This window comes from Chinchilla lanigera, unplaced genomic scaffold, assembly GCF_000276665.1.
Source record: "Chinchilla lanigera isolate Chin_1 unplaced genomic scaffold, ChiLan1.0 scaffold00048, whole genome shotgun sequence".
Classification (NCBI taxonomy): Eukaryota; Metazoa; Chordata; class Mammalia; order Rodentia; family Chinchillidae; genus Chinchilla; species Chinchilla lanigera.
In genome coordinates, this window is record NW_004955449.1 from 6,199,485 (window position 1) to 6,218,663 (window position 19,179).

At 41.8% G+C, this 19,179-nt stretch overlaps 1 protein-coding gene across 1 annotated transcript in view; it reads left to right on the forward strand.

Annotated features, from left to right (window-relative positions):
- Stk39 (serine threonine kinase 39) overlaps positions 1-19,179 on the forward strand; it is a 275,200-nt gene that overhangs the window by 86,759 nt on the left and 169,262 nt on the right. The window contains exons 6-8 of the mRNA XM_005393429.2: positions 13,108-13,217; positions 13,459-13,560; positions 15,901-16,034. Of these exons, the coding sequence (XP_005393486.1) occupies positions 13,108-13,217; positions 13,459-13,560; positions 15,901-16,034 (346 nt within the window). The remainder of the gene's footprint in view (positions 1-13,107; positions 13,218-13,458; positions 13,561-15,900; positions 16,035-19,179) is intronic.

Consider the following 19,179-nt stretch of genomic DNA (forward strand, 5'->3'; position numbering starts at 1 on the left):
TATAGCATAACAACTCTTGATAATCTCCTACCTCTTTTGTCTCTAACTCACTATTATTTGTCTATTTGTTTTCCTGAGAAACTATTTTGTAGATAATAATACGTAAAATGATAACCATTGATAATTTCCTACCATTTTGTCTGTAATTTGCTAAGTCTCCCCTATTATTATGTTATCCTTCTTTTATTCCTTAAAATAAAAAAAAAAATAGTTTGTCCTGGGGCTAAATTATAAATATGTGTTAGAAACGGGAATGACTTTGGGCATTAATAGCTTATACGTTGCTGCACGTTTGTACTGTGGTTATAGATTTTTAGGAAATTTAAATAGTGATAATATGTGTATATATTTCATGAATTTAACCTTTGAGTGTATGGGGTACTATTGATGACCACGGGGCCAAATAGCATCTAGTAAACTTGGGCACGAATTTAGACTCTTTTCTCAGCCAGGTCCTTGACTGCTCATGGTTTCTGTCACCTAGAGTGTGACTTTTTGAGGCTGTCAGGTGCCTTTTTAGCTGTATAACTTCGGTGTAGAACTCTGTGGCCTTATGACCCCAAAAAACTGCCCTCCTTACAGTCTTTCCTGCTTTTCTTATGTCAGGACCACCCTGGTGCTGCACAGGCTGGAGACTGTAGTGTCCCTAGACTCTAGTCTGTCCACAGGCCGTTCGTCCGCTCCACACATCAGTGCATCCTCCTGCTGACAGCGTGCCCCCACAAGGGCGCTGTTGTGTGCTATTTTTTGGATCGAATCGGTCACCTCCTGAGGGGTCCTCTTCCTTTACCTTTGCCCCTCTGTGGTCTCTTCTCTCCCCCATCCAGAGGGACACTGTTAAACCAAGTTGGCTTGTGTCATCCCGTTCAGAAAACTTTTCCATCCTTCCTGTCTTAGATGACGGTCAGGTTCCTTCAGTTGGCTGGCAAGGCCTCATAGCATCTGGCCTCCCATTATCTCCTTGACCTCCTCACTTGCTTCTTCTTTTCCTTTGCTCCACTCCAAACAGACCAGCTCCATGCTTTGCCTGCTCCTGCCTCAGGATCTTTGCACAGATTATTCCCTCTGTCTGGAATTACCTTTTCCTTACCATTTTCAGATATTGGCTCAAATAACACATCATTGAGCCTTCCAGGCCATCTTGTGGCATATTGCCAACCTTCTATCCCACATTTCTACTTTTCCCGGCTGCACACATTGGCAAGCTCTGCATTAGGGAACCTTGAGGTGTGCCCCTAGACTAGCAGCAGCAGCAGCCTGGGGTTTTGTTTTTTTTGTTTTTGTTTTTGTTTTTTTGAGAGAAGTTCTCTTTATGCAGTTCAGGCTGGCCTTGAGCTCACTTTGTAGCCCAAGCTGGTCTGGAACTCACAATGATCCTCCTGCCTCAGCCTCCCAAGAGCTGGGATTACAGGCTTGCATCACCATGCCCAGCTTTGTTTTGTTTTGTTTTTTTGTTTTTGTTTTTGTTTTTGCAGTCTGGGGCTGATAGCAATGCAGAGAAACAGTGGCGGCAGGGCCAGCAGGAAGCCCTTCATTGAGTCTGGGGCACATTAAAGTCTGCGAGCCACTGCTGTATGTGGTACTTAGTAATTTTCCTTATTACCTATATTTACTTCTCCCGTTGCCCCAACTAGAACTTAAATCCTAGCTATACCAGGACAGGGGTTTCTCTTCTTTAGTTAGACCCGTATGTCAAACCGGAAATGGCCCCTAGAGAGAGAGCTTGATAAATAGCTGTTGAGTGAATTAATGAACATATGGCTATGTAGTAAGTGTAGATTAAAAAGAGTACTGAGCAACAGAGTTTGGTGTATGATCCTCCTAGTTTAGTGACCTTTTGTTGCTAGGAGCTTTGAATATGATGACTTCTTTATCATGGATTTAAAACTATGCAGAATCTTTGAAGATTATGTTATCCTCAACTAATAGTTCTCAAAACTTTGCGGAAATGATGTCAATTGTTTCTTTAAATACTTGCGGCAACTGGAGTTGTATTATTTTAATCATCTCCCACAGGGATCGTCTCTTTCAAGTGTACAGAATGGCTGTTGTGGTTGAATGGAAGCTTTTGATAGTAGAGCTAGTTAAGTGGAGATTTGTATGAAAAAGCCCACCTACAGCTATATAAATACTGCATTGAAAATTTAAACATTAATATTTGATCTAAGTTGCTCATGCCTGTCTTCATGGTTGTGGCCAGCCCAGCACCCCTGTTGACTACAGAGACATGGCTTCGATTTAGGAAATGATAACGCCTGTGTGATATGCTTTACCTAGAGGCTCTGGCAGTTCAGCAGAGTAGTTCTTACAGATGAAGGGACTGAGGGCTGCTGAGCAACGCTGGGTGTGCCTGAGGTCATTCTGAAAGTCCTCAGAGCAGATCGCTCTCAGACACCCTCAGAATTCACTTTCACTTTGCTCTCCCCTCTGCCACCCCAGGACCATATGATTTTTAACACTATACTTTTTGACTGTTCAGCTACACCAGGGCTCAGCTTCTTCAGCTGTACAATAAGGAAAGTTGACAGCATGCTCTCTAAGGACCTATATTACCTAAAAGTGTTTGAATGACCCTTCATTAGATGCAGTCGCAAAGGTATTCTCAGTCCTATTTTAAAGCTTTCAAGGAAGAGGATGGTCTTAGGCATGTGGTAGTGATTAAGCCAAGTGTCTGTTCTCTGGCTACTTTTATTAGAGCATCTTTAAAATATACCTCCTGTCCACAAGGGATCCAGAAAGAATAGATAGAGTTATCATTTGGGGATCATCTGTTTTCCTTTGTTCACAGTAACAATCATATCTAATATCAAGCTGCCCACTAGTGATCTCTTGAGCACATATATCATTGTGTCATTGGAGTTGAGAAAGCTTGCTCTTGCCTGGGACCATCAGCACAGCTGTCTGGGATTCCAACCGCCTGCCATGTTTGAAGGGAACTTGATGGCAGTATCAAGAATCTACCCAGATGAGACCCAAATTGTTATTTTTAAGGGTGAAAGTCTGTCTTTACAAAAGAATAAAATGATGTGTTCTAATTTCTTCTTTCCCTGTCAGGGCATGTTGTGAAATTGCCATTCTCTAATGTTTTAGAAATAGTCAGGGCTGCGTGCCCCTCATTAATCAATAGGGAACATGCATTTGTGCAGGGCAGCTGATGAATGACTCTCCAGGGCCAGACTCGGGAGATTCTGCAAGCTCGTGTTTTCTGACCATGAATGCCCTAGCTGTCCTGCTGTGGATGGGTGCTACAGGGAACAGAGCCAGTGAGGCCATCGGTCACCACTTGCAAGCAGAAATAAGCAGAAGGAAAACCAGGCATTTGATGAGGGGAAAAGGGGATTGAGTGACAAGGGAAGATGTCAGGGGACCCTGTTTGGTTCTGTCTGTTCTTGGGCTACCCGACTCTCTCCCATGCAGGACAGGTGGTATGTGAATAATTGATTACTAATAGTAGATCTGGTGCCAACATGCTTACTAATTTGCTTAAAAGATGAACCAATTCAAGGTTGTTGCTCTGATAAGATAATGTTATGGCCCTCAATTTATCAGAGATTTTTATGGGTGGGAGAGAAAGGAGTTGTGCTACAGACATCTATCTTGAGAATGATGTTTGCCCGCAGCTTATCTTCCTGTACCGTAGCATCTCTCTTGAACAACTGTTACTGATGGACAGTTAATAAGAATTGTGATTATAAATGATTTTCATATAACTAAAAAAGATTTTGTAAAAATCTGAGTATGTCTGTCTTAGTTACTTTTCTCCTTGCTGGGACAAAAATGCCAACACCCAAAGTTAAAGAAGGAGAGCATTGGCTCACAGTTTGTTGAGTTTTCAGTCCATAATCAGGTGGCTCAGGATTATAGCAGAGGAGAAACAGTTCATGGCAGATAGAAGGCAGCAAAAGTATCCAAGTAGCAAGCAACAAAGGACAAGCAGTGAGCCTCTATCTGTCCCTTATATCTTATCCAAGCTACCCTCCCTTAGGGCAGGTAGCACTCACACCCTTGATCCTAGCATCACATCCTTGGTTCAAGCATCACACATCCTAGATCCACCCAGCTCCAAACAACCCATCTGTGACTGCAGAAGGCTATAGGGGGACATCTAAGTACAAGCCATAACAGTGTCTGTGGATATGTGACACGTGTGGATTTGTTTGGCTGGACATGTTAGACACCGTCGAGGGCTACTGGGCCAGATAGCTCTGTGTGAGATGTGACCTAGGTTTTGCTTTGCATTGCCCTTACTCTTACCATATCATGAGATACATGGACAGGCACACAGAAGTACATTTTGGCTGCACTCTCATTTCACCACTGTGATTCTCTTCATCTGAGAAGTGAAAGAGGAAGCTGTTGAGTTGGTTGTGCCGTAAAGTGTTCTAGGCATATTGAATTGGCTCAGAGTACCTGCTTAGGAAGCTGTGGCAATTTCCGTGTGAACGGGAGCTGCTCATGTTCTCACTGTAATGAAGATTCTGACCCAGCAGCTCTGGAGAAGGAACTGGGATCCTGCATTTCTTAGAGCATCCCAGGTGATCTGATGTTCTGGTCTGTGGACTCACATTGAATAGGAAGGATCTGGACTACAATACTGAAGATTCCTTTCTCTCCTATTTCCTAGAAGTGTGTTGTCCTGTTTGAGGTTGTTGTATTACTCCAAGTAACAACTCTTGGCAAACAAATAAATTAGACTTTTCTGGCAGTGTGCTCCCCCCAACCCTCTTGAGATGCCTCTGCATTTGTTTTGATTTGTGTTCTGGCTTTAAATCCATGCTTAATGTTGAAACTGTATTAAAATCTGAAATTGCACTACATGTTAAACTGTTTTCTTGGTGATCTTTCCTAAGTCCTTTTGGGGATTGCAACGACTTTGGCCTCTGATACAGTGATTAACCCTTAGCAGTCTGGGTGGATTGGGGAAAGACAGAAGACTGTAAGCGTTACAAAGCCTTTGGGTACAAATCAGAGTACTTTTCTGACAGGAGATTAAGCAGCAAAGCCGGCTGATTACCTTTGGAACAGGAAGTTCGGGCGCTGAATCCAGAGGCAGTGCAGAGGCCCGGGCACATTGCAGAGGTCGTGGACTCTTTCTTGTTTTCCCTTTGGCGCTGCCAGTGTGGTGGGCAGCACCTGTCGTCAAGGGCTGTTCTTGCTTCCAAGGTCACTTCTGCACATAACAGTTCTCACACAGGAAGGGGAGGAGAAATCAAAAGGGCCTGGTCAGTGGGCTTTCTGTGTAGGAGGAAAACTTGTCCACATGAACTTGCTTGCTATCCCTCTAGGATCTCACAGACCAGGACCAGGACAGACCTTCAGACCATTCACTGCTGAAGCTGAGCAGAGGATGGTAACTGGCAAGGAGTATAACTGGGACTTAGGCTCTGGGCTGTTGGATTCCAGAGTGCCTTGGCAGGGTAGAAACCTGGCTCCTCTGGAGTCATTGCACCCTCCTCTTGCTGCCTGGCCTCTTCCCTTTGGTCTTGGGGGTGGTTGGTCAGGCCCTATCTTATGCCTGTAAATAGGGCCACGTACACTACACCACACATGTCACTGTTTGGCCCTGTGACAGTTGGGAACACATTCATGGTTATGCTGGAATACCGCTGTAATAATAGGGGAAACTGCTCCAGGGAACACAGTGGCATTATTTCAAGAAACCGACTCAGTGAGTGTTGGTGGCTGCCGTCCCAGGTTTTACCACACCCTCACTTGGCTTCCTGGGCTCTGCATTCTGAACTTGCCCTGGGTTGTGCTGATTATTGCCGAGCAGAGCTCTGGTCCCAGAGGTACAGCATCCACCTGAATGCTTTGGGCATCCTCTGCCTCCTCGGAGGCGGTGCTGGCCCCGGCTCCCTCAGGATTCTGCAGTGGGCTCCCAGCACGCAGGAGAGAGGGCACGGCCTCCCTTTGTGCACTCAGTGGTGGTTCTTGGTGCCGGAGCTCTGATGACATTTTGATGATGGCAAACCTCCAGGAAAGTGAAAAGTCTCTGCTATTTAATTCAAAAACAAAGATAAACAAGAATTGGTAGGTGCAGTCTTGGTTTTAATTATACATTTAAAACCATAAAACTGAGAAATGATGATTTGGCCATTTAAAGATGAAAACAGCAACTGGCCAAAGTAATCGTAAGGGCACAGTGCTCATTGTGGGAGCCCAGTGGCCAAATTATGGTCTGGGCTGAGCCTCCTTTGACCGGTGCTCTGATCAGAACTGCAGTTTGGAATAAGTGGACTGGGCTGTGGTGGAAGAGGTATGCTTCTGATTCTGTAACTGCAGACACCGTGGCTTCTTCCAGTTGGTGCTTGCCTTCTTTTGCCAGGAAAATGGGTAGAATTCCAGCCAAAGATGGCACCTACAGTTGTGAGTATGGCACATTGGGCCCATGAGTGCATTTCTTCTACACACGTTGTTCAGGTCGGGTAACAGTACAGTTAATGCATTTCCCCATGGTGGCTTTCATTGGAAGGCCAGGACTGTAAGTCCCAACTGTGCCACCCCACACTGCGTTAGCCTGGGCTGCACCCAGACGTGCTGGTGTGTTGAACAGGAGCCGGGTGCTGTGCTGCTGACACGCATCCTGGTATAAACACAGCATGAGAAGATTGAAGCACATTGTTAAAAACACTCTTATAGTCTGTTCCTAACAGAATTAAGAAAATATTTGCTTCCACTCTGTACCTATTACTATGCAGTTTGCATAATTTAAGTAACAATATCGGTCTTGGTATGCTTCTTGGTGGCGTAGGACTTATGGAAACCTGTGGGATTCAGGGTGGCCGGATACTGGCAGCACTGAGGATGTCCCTGGGTTTTCAGTGCGTTTCCGTTCCCCAAAGAAGTCCTGAGGATCTTCTATGAGGGGGGAAACCCAATTGGGAGTCAAGCCAAATTAGAAGGGGATTGTTATTGATGACATAAATATGACATTTAAGATTAACCAGAGAACCTCAGACTAGTTTTTCTGAGTTGAGTAATCACAACTTGATCTTTACTCAAGGAAGAGCTTAGGAATCATGGGATATTAACCCTATTATTTATTTATTTATTTTTTTTTTGGTTTTTCTCCGGTACCGGGAACCGAACTCATGACCTTGCGCTTGCCAGGCAGGTGCTTTGCCGCTGAGCTAAATCCCCAGCCCCCTATTATTTTATTTTGGATTTCCTTTTTGGCAGAGAAAACTCCTCTGAATTTTCCTGAAAAGGGGCAAAGTGGTTAACTCCTTTTGTGAGGGCTGTGGGCTTTACTCAGATCGTCAATAACTTGCTGTGTGTTTATTGGCAAGTCATTTAGTCTTTATTGTTCCTTTCTTTTTTTCAAGTATAGTATCCACTAAACCATTGTACTTTCTTTAGAATTTGTGTAATCCTTCCTATTTCTAGAGTCTACGCGCATATTGGCCCTGCGGATTTTACTGCTGGGTTGTGGCTGTGGTCTGCCTGCTTCCAGTCCTTTTTCCTTCTTGAATACCCTGTGCAGATACTTTCCCCTCAATTTCTTCTTGTTTAGCAAGAGCAGCAGTAGTCCTGGTTGCTAATAGGATCTGGTGCATGTTCCCTTCCCTGATTCTTGGATCCTCTGGTTAGGGTCCTCAGCAATCTCTCTCCATGCTTCCCAGCTTCATAGAATCATGTCATTTGGAAAAAAAGAGGCTGCCTGGAGCCAAACTCTCAGGGGCCTCCAAAGCAGTGGGGGCTTCCCCTGCCTCCCCGCAAGCCACTCAGAGCTCTGTAGGGATCACTAGCCATATTAGCCCACTCTAGGTCCATTTTAGGAACTATCAAAGATTGATTCTGTTAGTCTTTAATCATGTGTTGACTTGACCCAAAGCCCATTTTTTTCAAATACGATTCAGGTTTCTGTTAATAGTAAATACTGCAGAAATTTGAGGTGGATGAGGGCTGGCTACTCATTCACTACTTCCTCTTAGGCTTAAGAAAATTGATTTCCAAACTAACTTTGCCATTCATTAGCAAGCAGGCCCCTAAACAGTTGTCACGATTTATTCTGTGAGCTCCAGGAAATCCCTGCTCTCTTGTTGTGTAGGTGCAGGAAAAACTCACTTGAGGCACACATGCTGAGATTCTAGATGCAGTTTTCGTTTACCTTTGTATTTGGCATCGGGCATCCAAATACACATAGAACTGGATATTGTCTATACTTGAGCCTGACTGGATTCTTTTATTCTGTTCATGAAAGGGTGGGGAGAATATTTTAAACATTTTATCCACCTTCTGTATGCTGAACATCTTTATTTTTACCAGGGAAAGCCTTTTATAGCATCATGCTGCTCTGTAGGTTACTGTTTGCCCTAATAATAACCCCTTTCTGATACTTCACCTGGCCCGTACTTCATCTACATTTAGACACGGAGAGTAGAAATACTTGTAGCAGCTGTTTCTGGTATCTTGAGTCAAGTGCTTTCTCGGCCCCCTCTCAGGCACAGGGCATTCTTGGTTAGAAGCCAGCTGAGCACCTGGGTTGTGGTATCCCAACATAGTATCACACAATATATGTTGAAGTAGTTAAGATAAATTTCAGGCATCGCAGCTAGATGTCGGAGTGCATGCCTGTCACCCCAGTGCTGTAGGAGGCAGGAGAGTGGCAAATTTGAGCGCAAGCTAGGCAACTTACAAAGCAGCTGCAGATGTAGCTCAGTGCAAAAGCCCTGTGTTCAGTCCCCAGTGCCACACATCCCACTCCCCCCTACCCCACGCACAGTCATCGTGACAACATATTTGGCAGATTAGTTTTGTGGAATTGCTTTTCCAGTTTTTATTTTAATAGATTTATTGCCAAGAAGAATCAACAAAGGGAGTGTTCACACACATAAAGATCCTGAGATTCGGCTTCTCTGGGGAAATGGGAGATCCCCACAGCTCCGCATTTCCCCCACAGCAGCCTGCTTTCCTAGCGGAGTAGGACGCTTCAGAGCTGAGTGTGGCCCAGGGTTCCGCGGGGCTGGCTCTCCCAGTAAGTAGAGGGGCTGCTGAGCGCCCGTAGTTGCTGAGATTGCGCTGCTCATTTTCAGGACCCTTCTCCCTCCTTCATATTCCTGCCTGGCCCCTTCGGTATTTGAGTTTTTGACCCTTGCAGCTGTCAGGCAGCTTTTCTTCTTGGCTCTACACTTGTGCCTTGCTCACACTGTACTTTTTCAGGAATTTGTTTCTGTCCAAATCTTCCCCTCATTTTCAAGGTCTGGTCCAAGGGCCAATTTGGCTTCAGTCCTCCTTGACCACTACAGCCAGAGCTCATCTGCCCCTACAGATACAGCTGAGCATTGGATTTTACTGTTCTCTGTTATTGAAAGTCTTATGCTGCGGAGAAGCTAATATTCTTAAAGTTAGGAAACATAGCTTTCTCTTATTTTCTATCTATAGCTGTAAAATGCTAATGCTATCCCCTTAGCCCACTCGCCTCATTTGTTAAAGGGCAACTTATGGTTCCACCTACCAGTTATTGTACGGAATATTTATATATGGTAAGAAGAAGTAAGAGAATCTCATAAATGTGAAGTGATATAAAAATAGACTTAGCGAGAAGCCTGGCGAGGAAGCAGAAGCCCATAAAGGTTAAGTCCCTTGTGAAGTCGTACAGCTGGGGAATAGTCTATCTTAGGCGTGACTACTGTGATACTCAGCTCCTGCCCGTTAATAGAGCGACTACTCCCCACATCTGGTAACTACACCCTCAAAGCCTGCAGGTCCTCCCTGAGGCTTAGCATTGACACATCAAAATAAGGCAGTGACCAGAATTACTGGACACATTAGACAAAGGTGATGGAGCACATCACATCACAAGAGTCAAGATGTCAGGGCTGCATCAGGTGCTAAGAAGGACTTGGCAAACCCCCCTCCTGATGGTCCTGTCAGCAGGAGAGGGGATGGTGCTCCCAGACTGCAAGTGTCAATTCAGAGGCTACACTGAGGCCAGGGAGCTCATGGGATCAGGAATAACGAGTGAGCAGTTTCGGGGCTGGAGCTCAGTGTTTGGGTCTGGAAGTAGGGACAGGTGGTAGGAGAGGGAAACCAGGTCTCTGCGTTCGGCTGAAGCATTTGACTTCATCCTGAGGGGACAGGGAGTCCTTGAAGACTCACAGAGAGGGCTGTGTCTGTACTCGAAAGCCTGGTGCTAGAGCCTTGAGCTCGGGAGAACAAACGCTGGGGACTTCAAGGCTGCTGCAGGAATCTTGGCGAGAAGCACTAGTGGCTGAAACTGAGGCAGTAGCTGTGGGGAAGGGAAGAAGTAGATGGATTTGGAAGGTGTTAGAGCCTTTTAGTTACCAGGATGACAGCGTTCTTTCTGGCTTCTTCCTTAAAGCAGCTTTTACTCCTACCCTCCCGTGATTCCTGCGGATGGGAAGATCCGCTGGCTACCTTCATATGAAGACTTTGGGTCTGTACTGCCGAAGGAATGTTTGTGGTTTCTGACCCTCTGTGGGGCTGGCTCCATTCCCTTTGGCTGTAGAGATGTGCCCTGTAGGCGGCTTTTCACTTTACTGTTCTGCCGTCTTGTTCTCCCTGTCATACGTGACCTGTCTCAACAGAACATACCGATTTTCCTGTTTGTATAAGCACACCACGTACTTGGGTCAGAATGTTCTATTCCTCGGTACATATAAATCTCTGTATACACATTAGCCATACACAGGAGCAAAATGTGTTTATTCTATAGTTATAAGAGTGAGTGGATGTTAGGATTGGTGTTTTCTGCTTCTGGAATTTTTGTTCTGAGCTTTAAAGACATTTAACCATCTGTTTATAACTTCAAAGTTCTAAGTGAAGGCTATGAATAAATATATGAATCATGAAAGATATATTGAAGGGGTATTGTCAATAGTGAGTTGCTGCTATATCTCTTTCTTAGATGTTTTTCCAGCCCTTAAATTGGCTTTAAAGAATTGAAAAAATATCTAATATTAATTGTGGATTTTTATATGGATTTCTTTTAGGAATAGTTTTCAGAGTACAGAGTTGCTTCAGTTCTATTTAAAATTATTTTTTAAAGCAGCTTTTATCCATATTTATAATTACTTACCAATGATAGATTTATTTTATTTTACCATATTATAAAATTATAACAAAAAGTTGAATGTTGAATTCATTATTGAACTTCTTTTTGTAAATATAAACTCATATGAAATTAATGTTTTAGAAACCTCATGTTTTCTCTAGCCAGATATAGTAAAGGTTTTCAAATGACTTAGTGTACTTAACTCTTCTTTAAGAGAATGAGTTGCATGTTCTTAGACCCACAAGAGATTTGATTGGTTCCAGAGGTTTTTTTTTTTTTTTTTCACAAGGCTGTACTTTTCTGATTGTAGTATAAAAATTCAAAGAGTTTTAGAATTAAGCACATACATGTGAATTAAATTAAAATAGTAATTTTTCAGAATATGCTTTTGCTAAATATTAACATCAGAATAGCAGTTTCAACAGACTCATTTGTTTATTTTAATTTCTTTTGCTTGTAATTGAAATCCTGTTGGGAGTTGCATATATGGTATTTAAATGTAAATAAAATGAAACAGTCAACATATTTGTATGTGGAGAAATACAATGTTATTAAGTCACACAGTTGCGTAAGTTAATGCCAAAGGCCTAAAGCAAATGTTAATGCGTTTTAACCTTGATTTGTACTTGAGGTTTTTCCTTGGAAAAACCTCATTGATGTCATTCTGACAGTCAACAAAGGAGAACTGTATTAGAGCAGTTTGCAGGAACCACATACCTGAGTCATTCTAAGGTGTTGAGTGGCCTTTTAAAGTTACTACCAATCGGTTTACCAATTTGCAGTCCTTAACTTGGCTGTTACCAATATGTGTACTGGTCCAGAGTATAGTTGGCACTTTAACTTAATAACCACTTTTAACCTTTATGCAAAAATGTAAGTAGGATCACATGTACTAACAAACGCCAGGTGTTCTCATCTCTAGAGGCATATACAGAGATAATTCATGCACATATGCCTGTGTGCATATACAGTATGCCTAATTAATCCTTGCACATAATGAACTTCTAATAAATAATGGGTACTTAGAAGAGTATTGTTTTAATGCTACAGACCAGTCCATCTGTACTTATGAAGATTATCCAGAAAGCAGACATGAGAAAAAAATCAGTCTTTGCTGACTGAGCTTCTTCTTTGTGTTGATAGTTGCATGACGATCAATGTAGTCATGTTGGCTTTGTGTACCTGGGCTGGTAGCATTGCCATTATGATTTTGGCTAAGGTGTTAGTGACTACTGTTTCATCCAGGACATGGGACTGTGGAATGTTGTTCATTTTTTAATTAAAAAAATTATTCAAATATTGACAACTTGGAATTATAGAAGCTAGAAAATAATAATAATAATAATATAAAAGAAATGATACCACATTCTAGTTTTACTTTCTTTGGTGGTATTTTTTTAAATAAATAATGTGTTAAAATGAATCGTGGCTAAAAGATAGGACATTTTATATTCATTTAAAATGTGTTTTTATTTTCAGTGGTGTTCTAACCCTTGATGATTAGTGATGATTTTTGCTGCCATTTCAGTAGAAAAGATAATTTAGTGTGCTGAGCACTTGGACTAGTGAACTTGCGGCTGTCACCTGTGTGTTCTATAGTAGAAGGCAGGGCAGATGGCAGGACCACCCTGGCATGTACCTGACAGCTCCATGGACATTTTGCAGCAATTCGTCACACTGTAGAGTTTTTGTTTTTTTTTTTAATTGAACAAAATGAGCAAAGAGCAGTGACAAAGTTCATTTGAAAAAGTAAAAGCGAAGAGTGAGGGAGAAACTGGCTCCACAAAGTGAGCTTGGGCTAAGTAAAAGAGGAAAAAGCAAGATCAAAGTTGTACATGCTGGAGGATGCAGGGCGGGCAATTGTGAGAAAAGCTACGGTGGCTGATAGGTGATAGCTACAGAGTTCTTGAGGAAGAGACACGTTTTCAAAAAAAAGTAAGGGCCGGGGATGTAGCTCAGCTGTGCAGTGCCTGCATGGCAAGTGCAAGGTCCTGAGTTTGATTCCTGCCCCGCCGCCCAATAAAAGTAAGACTGTATGAGCAGTAATGTCTTACCTAAAATAAGGTTGATTTTTTTTTTTTCCCTTTCAGATTTTGGGGTAAGTGCATTCTTAGCAACAGGGGGTGATGTTACGCGGAATAAAGTAAGAAAAACATTTGTTGGCACCCCGTGTTGGATGGCCCCTGAAGTCATGGAACAGGTAAGACAACATTACCTCCATTGATGTGATACAGTAATACATATCATGAAAGGCACTAATATTTCATTCAAATCAATCATTATAGAAGAATGCATCATGTAACTTAAATTTCCAACTGCTATCTCTTAGCAAGCTAATTGGAATTTGTGCACAGACAGCTCTGGATTTCTGACCAAATGCAGACTTTGTGATGTTTTGCCTGCTGCCTTATTGTGATTTTTCTGCTTTTTTTCTTTCTTAGGTGAGAGGCTATGATTTCAAGGCTGACATGTGGAGCTTTGGAATAACTGCCATTGAATTAGCAACAGGAGCAGCGCCTTATCACAAATATCCTCCTATGAAAGTAATTACTCTTGAAAATGATGTGGCGGGTTTGAAGTGTGATTGGGTGGCATGTGTTCTCTAATTCTCTTGAACACGCTCATTTTTCTCATAGCCCTGAGAATTAATTGGGCAATGCAGCCAGGTTGAATGTCTGATTTTTTTCAGTGGACAGAAGGGACAAAAGTAGTACAGTTTCCAGCTTTGAAGCTTGATTTACGTTCTTGGCACAGAGTTGAGGAAAGAGTGTGATCAGATTGGTTGATGAAAGTTGATAGCTATGACCAATGTTGGTCATTACTCTTTTGAGATCGGAACAATCCCAGGTCCCCAAAGGAAATAAAAGAATAGATTATAGTGATGTCATTTTTGCAGAGGAATTTCCCAGATTTTTGGGTCTTTCTTTTGTTAATGGTCTACACTGTTTTCACCCGTTTTCTTAGAGTGTAATGTTGGTGGCTCAAAGAAACACATACTTTGGATAGCATTTTCTTCGTATTTTTTTATCTGACCTACCTCATTATTTTTCTTTGTTCTGAGATGGTAGCAACAGACCTAATTTCTCCAGCTGGATTTTGTTTTGAGACTACGATAGTTCAACAGAATTCTGAAAGTATTTTTTAATAGTATGGTCTATGGTTGTTTTGTTAATGTTTATTGGAAAAAATTATAAGGATTGAAGAATTAAAACTTGAAGTTAAGAAGATAAAATAGTTTTACTTATTAAAAACTAATAGGCTGGGGATGTATCTCAGTGGTAGAATGCATGCTTAGCAAGCGCTAGGCCCTGGGTTTGATTCCCACTACCCCAATGCCCCCCAAAATATTTTCTTATTGAAGTTTGGAGGTACACATAAGAATAAAGAAGAAAAATAATCATCCATAATCTTATCAATCACCAGCAATCTCTGTGAAGGTCTCAGGGGAGCCATTTCCTTCCTTCTTTCCCTCACTGCCTTCCTCTGTCTTCCTTTCCTCTACCTTTTCCTTCCTTCTTCCTTCCCCTTCCCTTGTTCCCTCCCTTTCTCCCTTCTTTCCCTCTCGCCCCTTTCTTTCCTCCTCTTGTGCTGAGGATTGAATCCAGTGCCTGTCGCAGGCTAAGCGTGTGCTCTCCCACTAAGCTGCACCCACAGCCTCCTATTCATTGCCTTTTGTATATATATATATATATATATATTTCCTTATGCATTTTTAACATTTTCTTAAGATTTTAATGTATGCAGAAGTGTTTATGTCTTTTTAAACATACCTGACTTTATCAGGAGAGAATTTAAAAGTTGATGTGTAGACAGCAGAAATCATCTTTTGGAGAAAAAGCTGTGAAGTAACTGAGGACTTTTTCTTCCATCCAGCTTTTCTTCTTTCTTTCTTTTTCCACTTCTTAGTGTTTCCCATATAAATGTAAAGTGGTGCTTTGCTTGTCCCAGCCTGACGTCCTTTAGGCTATTTCTTCAGAATTTGCAGTTTGCCCCATTTTCCTTTTGGTGATTATCCTCTACAAATAATAAACCGTCTCTTCTCTCCTTCATCTATTCACACATCTGAAAGTGTCTGGAAAGAGCCTTGACATGTATAGCATTTACATAAATTAAAGCTGATTTATGCATTAATGAGGCTTATTCATTTTGTAGGTCAATAGTTTATTACACATGCTACGTTTTTTTGAGGCAAATAAGTTTGATGTTAGTGTGAAAGAGTGGGATTTTTACCTTTTTGATTTAAATTCCTATTTTGTTTTGTTTTGTCCCCTCCAAGGCAGCATGGCCTTTTGATCTGATTGTGGTTTCCTGTAACTCAGTTATATTTTGGTTATCTTTCTATATCTTCTTGTTTCAATTTTCCCAAGCCTTTTTAGCAATTTTCTGCATGTTTTTCCTCTCTTCTCTCCTCTTTTTAAAAGGAAATCAGTTCACCTCCTGGGATGTTGTGGTTTTATTTTTAGGGCTGGTAATATGTTACAGAGCCCGAGTACAGGCAGTTCCTTGCTTATGAATGGGCTGCACACGTGAACATCTTTCTCTCCCCTCCATCGCCTCTTTCCCAGCTGGCTGGGGCTGGAGTTACATGCTCCTTGAGGCCCGTGAGAGCTAGTTCCCAGAAAGCTCTGTCTTGGTTGCTTTGGGAGATCATTCTTAATACACAGAGCAGAGTTTTCAAATTCTGTCAGTGGAGTAACAAAGAGGTTAAAGGGTACGTGAACAGATTTGCAAAGGGAAACAAGTACTTTCTAGAAAGTTAAAACTAATGGGAAAGCATGTTTGTGCCTAACCCAGGAAAAGCCTTGATGCTTTTGTAAAAAATTTAAAATTCTGTTGCAGCAATTACTAAACCGAGATTTTGTCTTCCTTTGTTTCTGTGGCAGGTGTTAATGCTGACTTTGCAAAATGACCCACCCACTTTAGAAACGGGAGTGGAAGATAAAGAAATGATGAAAAAGTATGGCAAGTCCTTTAGAAAATTACTGTCACTGTGTCTTCAGAAAGATCCTTCCAAAAGGTATGTCAAATTGAGTGGAGGAGTTAATGACCTGCTTTGAGTTCTGACAGAGCTTTGTTTGTGGCTGGGGAAAGGCTGCATGAGGACACTGGAAAGGCACATATAGCCTCACGGGAACCCTGCTCTGGCCCCCAGATTTCCATTCTGTTAGTGGAACACAGTGTGGGTCCAGAGGGGAAAGAAGTGGGTGGAAGACCAGACGGAACCAGAGGAAAATTTTTGTTAATAAGATTCACTGTTTGGTAGGTGTGGGCTCTGTAATCAAAGGAAATGAAGTTAAACAGAAATCAGAAGAAATTGGCAGGACTACATTCAGAAGCTGAGCTAATATTCCGCACTGTGTAGGTTGAATGACCTCTCAGGATTTGAATATCCGGCTAGCTGCAGTCTAAACCAGGCAGAGCTATTGAATTTGCATGAGCTTCCGTTTAGTTGCAGAACAAGTTGTTTGTGGTGTTGAAAAGGTTATCAGTAAGGAAGATTAAAGAGTTTTTTTCTTTTTTTTCTTTTCTTTTTTTTTTTTTTTTACTTAGAAAGATTAATCATACAAACAGAAGCAAATGGCTTTAAATTAACTTCAGTGTTTCCTATTTATGTGTGGGTTATTGCCCACACTGTGTTTCTGTTTTCTGAATTTGCTTCTTCTTTCTTAAGTTCCGTGACTTTGAAATACTCCAGGAAGTGATCAAGGAGCACAGGGGGCTTTTATAGCCTAAAGGAGAACATTAATGGTGTGAACTGCACCCAGGCCAGGCCTGGGTAAGCTCACTTTGTAAGGACTGTGTTGTGGGTGGTGTCAGCCTTTGTCCATCCTAGCTCTTCCTAGGGTCCCATTTTATACTTGGGTTTTAGAACGCAGTACTACTCTTCTGAGACTTTCTTTTTCAGGGACTGTCTCTGCTGTTAGAAGTGATTCCTTTATTTTCATCTTACATTCTTTATGGAACTCATTAAACCTTTTAACTTTACACAGTAAAGTATTCTTTGCCTTAGGCTGCCCTTCTCTGTATTAAATATACAGCTTTCATTATTTTTTTGGCTATGAAGCATCTTGAAGTTTTTTATTATAAGTAATACTTACAAACTACTTCTGCTTAACCATTTCTGTTGCCCTTTGTGTTTGACTCCTAGGGCTTGTTTTTCCTCCAGTGTTACTAGATTGAGGGTGAAGGTAATTTCTTCACTTTACTTGAGGGTGACAGTGGTCTTAGATTCTAATTTTGTTCTTCAACACCTCCTTGTCTTTCTCTTGTATTTGGTGTCTTTGTCAAAAGTAAAATTTTGACATCACCAGGAAGGTGGTTTGCTCCTCTGTTGCCCAGTGAGAGAAGTAGGAACGGGGATTGTCTTTCCAGTTCTGGATCATTACTGATCTTTGAGATGCTTAGACTGGTTAAGATCCCACCTAGTGGCGGTGCTATGTAATGTCACACAGTTCCAGTTTGTTAAGAAAGTAGTTCTGGATAGTGTGCTTAATGACTGAACAATTTATTTCTCTAGGAGGTCTGTAATTTGGTCAAAATAAATTAGATTGACATACAATATAGTTACAGGCCATTTTTATTTCTTAATAGTCCTGAAAGTCTTTCTATGTTTTATTAGTTATATGAGCTCGAATATCAAGTTCCCTCCAATGTCACCAAAATACTAAGAATAAATAAAAATTCCTTTATAAAGGAGCCACATACCATGAATTCAAATTCTTATGAAATCTTTCCCTCATTGTACTCTCTTAATAACATAATCGGTGTACAAAGGCTTACTAGTTTAAGCCTTTCTTTTAGTATTTTCTCTGTAACCTAATGTGTCCTACACTTGCATAGCTGTTTTCTGTAACAGTTGTAGACCGGTAGTGCATATCACCTTCCTGGGTGGCTCTTTGTTTTAATGAAAAGCTGTAGCTATTAAGGGAGTTTAGGAGAAAAAAAATCAAGCATGTGAAAATGATTCATAAGCCTGGTGTGGTGGTGCACGCCTGTAATCCCAGCACTTGGGAGGCTGAGGCAGGAGGATTGATGTGAGTTCGAGGCCAGCCTGGACTACAAAGTGAGTAGAAGCCCTGCATGAACTGCATAGTGAAACCCTGTCTCAAAAAAAATAAGAAGAAATTCATGACATATGAGAATGGAAAGGAGTAATATTGTTGAATCATTTTTTATATAGGATATAATTTTAAAATATGTTTACATTACTGGATTGATAAGTAAGCATTTACTGCATGACACATTTCTGAAATTGTGACTCTTCCAAAATATTTTTAGTTCCTTTGCTCATGCTGTTCAAAGCTTGCTGTTCTTTCTCGGCCCCTTTTCGTCATTTCTCTGTACTTAGTTCAAATGCTGCATCTTCTTAGAGTTGGATACATCTGGGTGAGACTCCTGCCTCTGTCCTCATCTAAGACAGATTTGGCTTCCTTGTCTTTCTGTGCGATGGGTCCAGCAGTACCTCTCATAGTGCTGCTTGGAGAATGGACTGCGGCTGTGCCTTAGAGCAGATAGCAAAGCACCCCGCGTCCTTGTAAGTGCAGGAGACATTGCCATCCAGCGTTTCTCTCCCTGGCCCACCAAGTGGATGTGCTGTAATTTTATGCAATAATTATAGATGCTATTGGTTTTGTACAGTTATTACACTGTGTATGTTTGCTGACTTACACACCGAATTCCTCATGAATTTGTAAGTATTTTAGAAAAGGACCTGGGCCGCTCATCTTTATATGTGGAGTGGCTCGTGTATCTTGCATAATCAGTACTATTTTTTGAACACCTGGAGACAGTCTGGAATTTACAATTTGGGGGTTATTTGAACCCACTACAAAGAGTTTCAGAAACAGAAACCAGATGCAAGTCAGTTGGGGGAACTCTTGATCATTTTTATTTATTTTGGTTGCCTGCACGTAGATCATCTACCTATGATCTGAAAGTAGTTGATGGGTACACAAGCCCTGGGATTGCTGAGAACATTTTGAGCCATGAATAAAAACGGTATCACAGGGGAACAGTAACCAGGACAGATTCACTCGTGTGTAGGAGCTGTCAGGCTCACAGTGAAGGTAATACGCTTTTGTCAAATGTGAGGGGTCATGAGATTTTTCTTTTTTTTTTTTTTTTTTTTTGGTTTTTCTCCGGTCCCGGGAACCGAACTCACG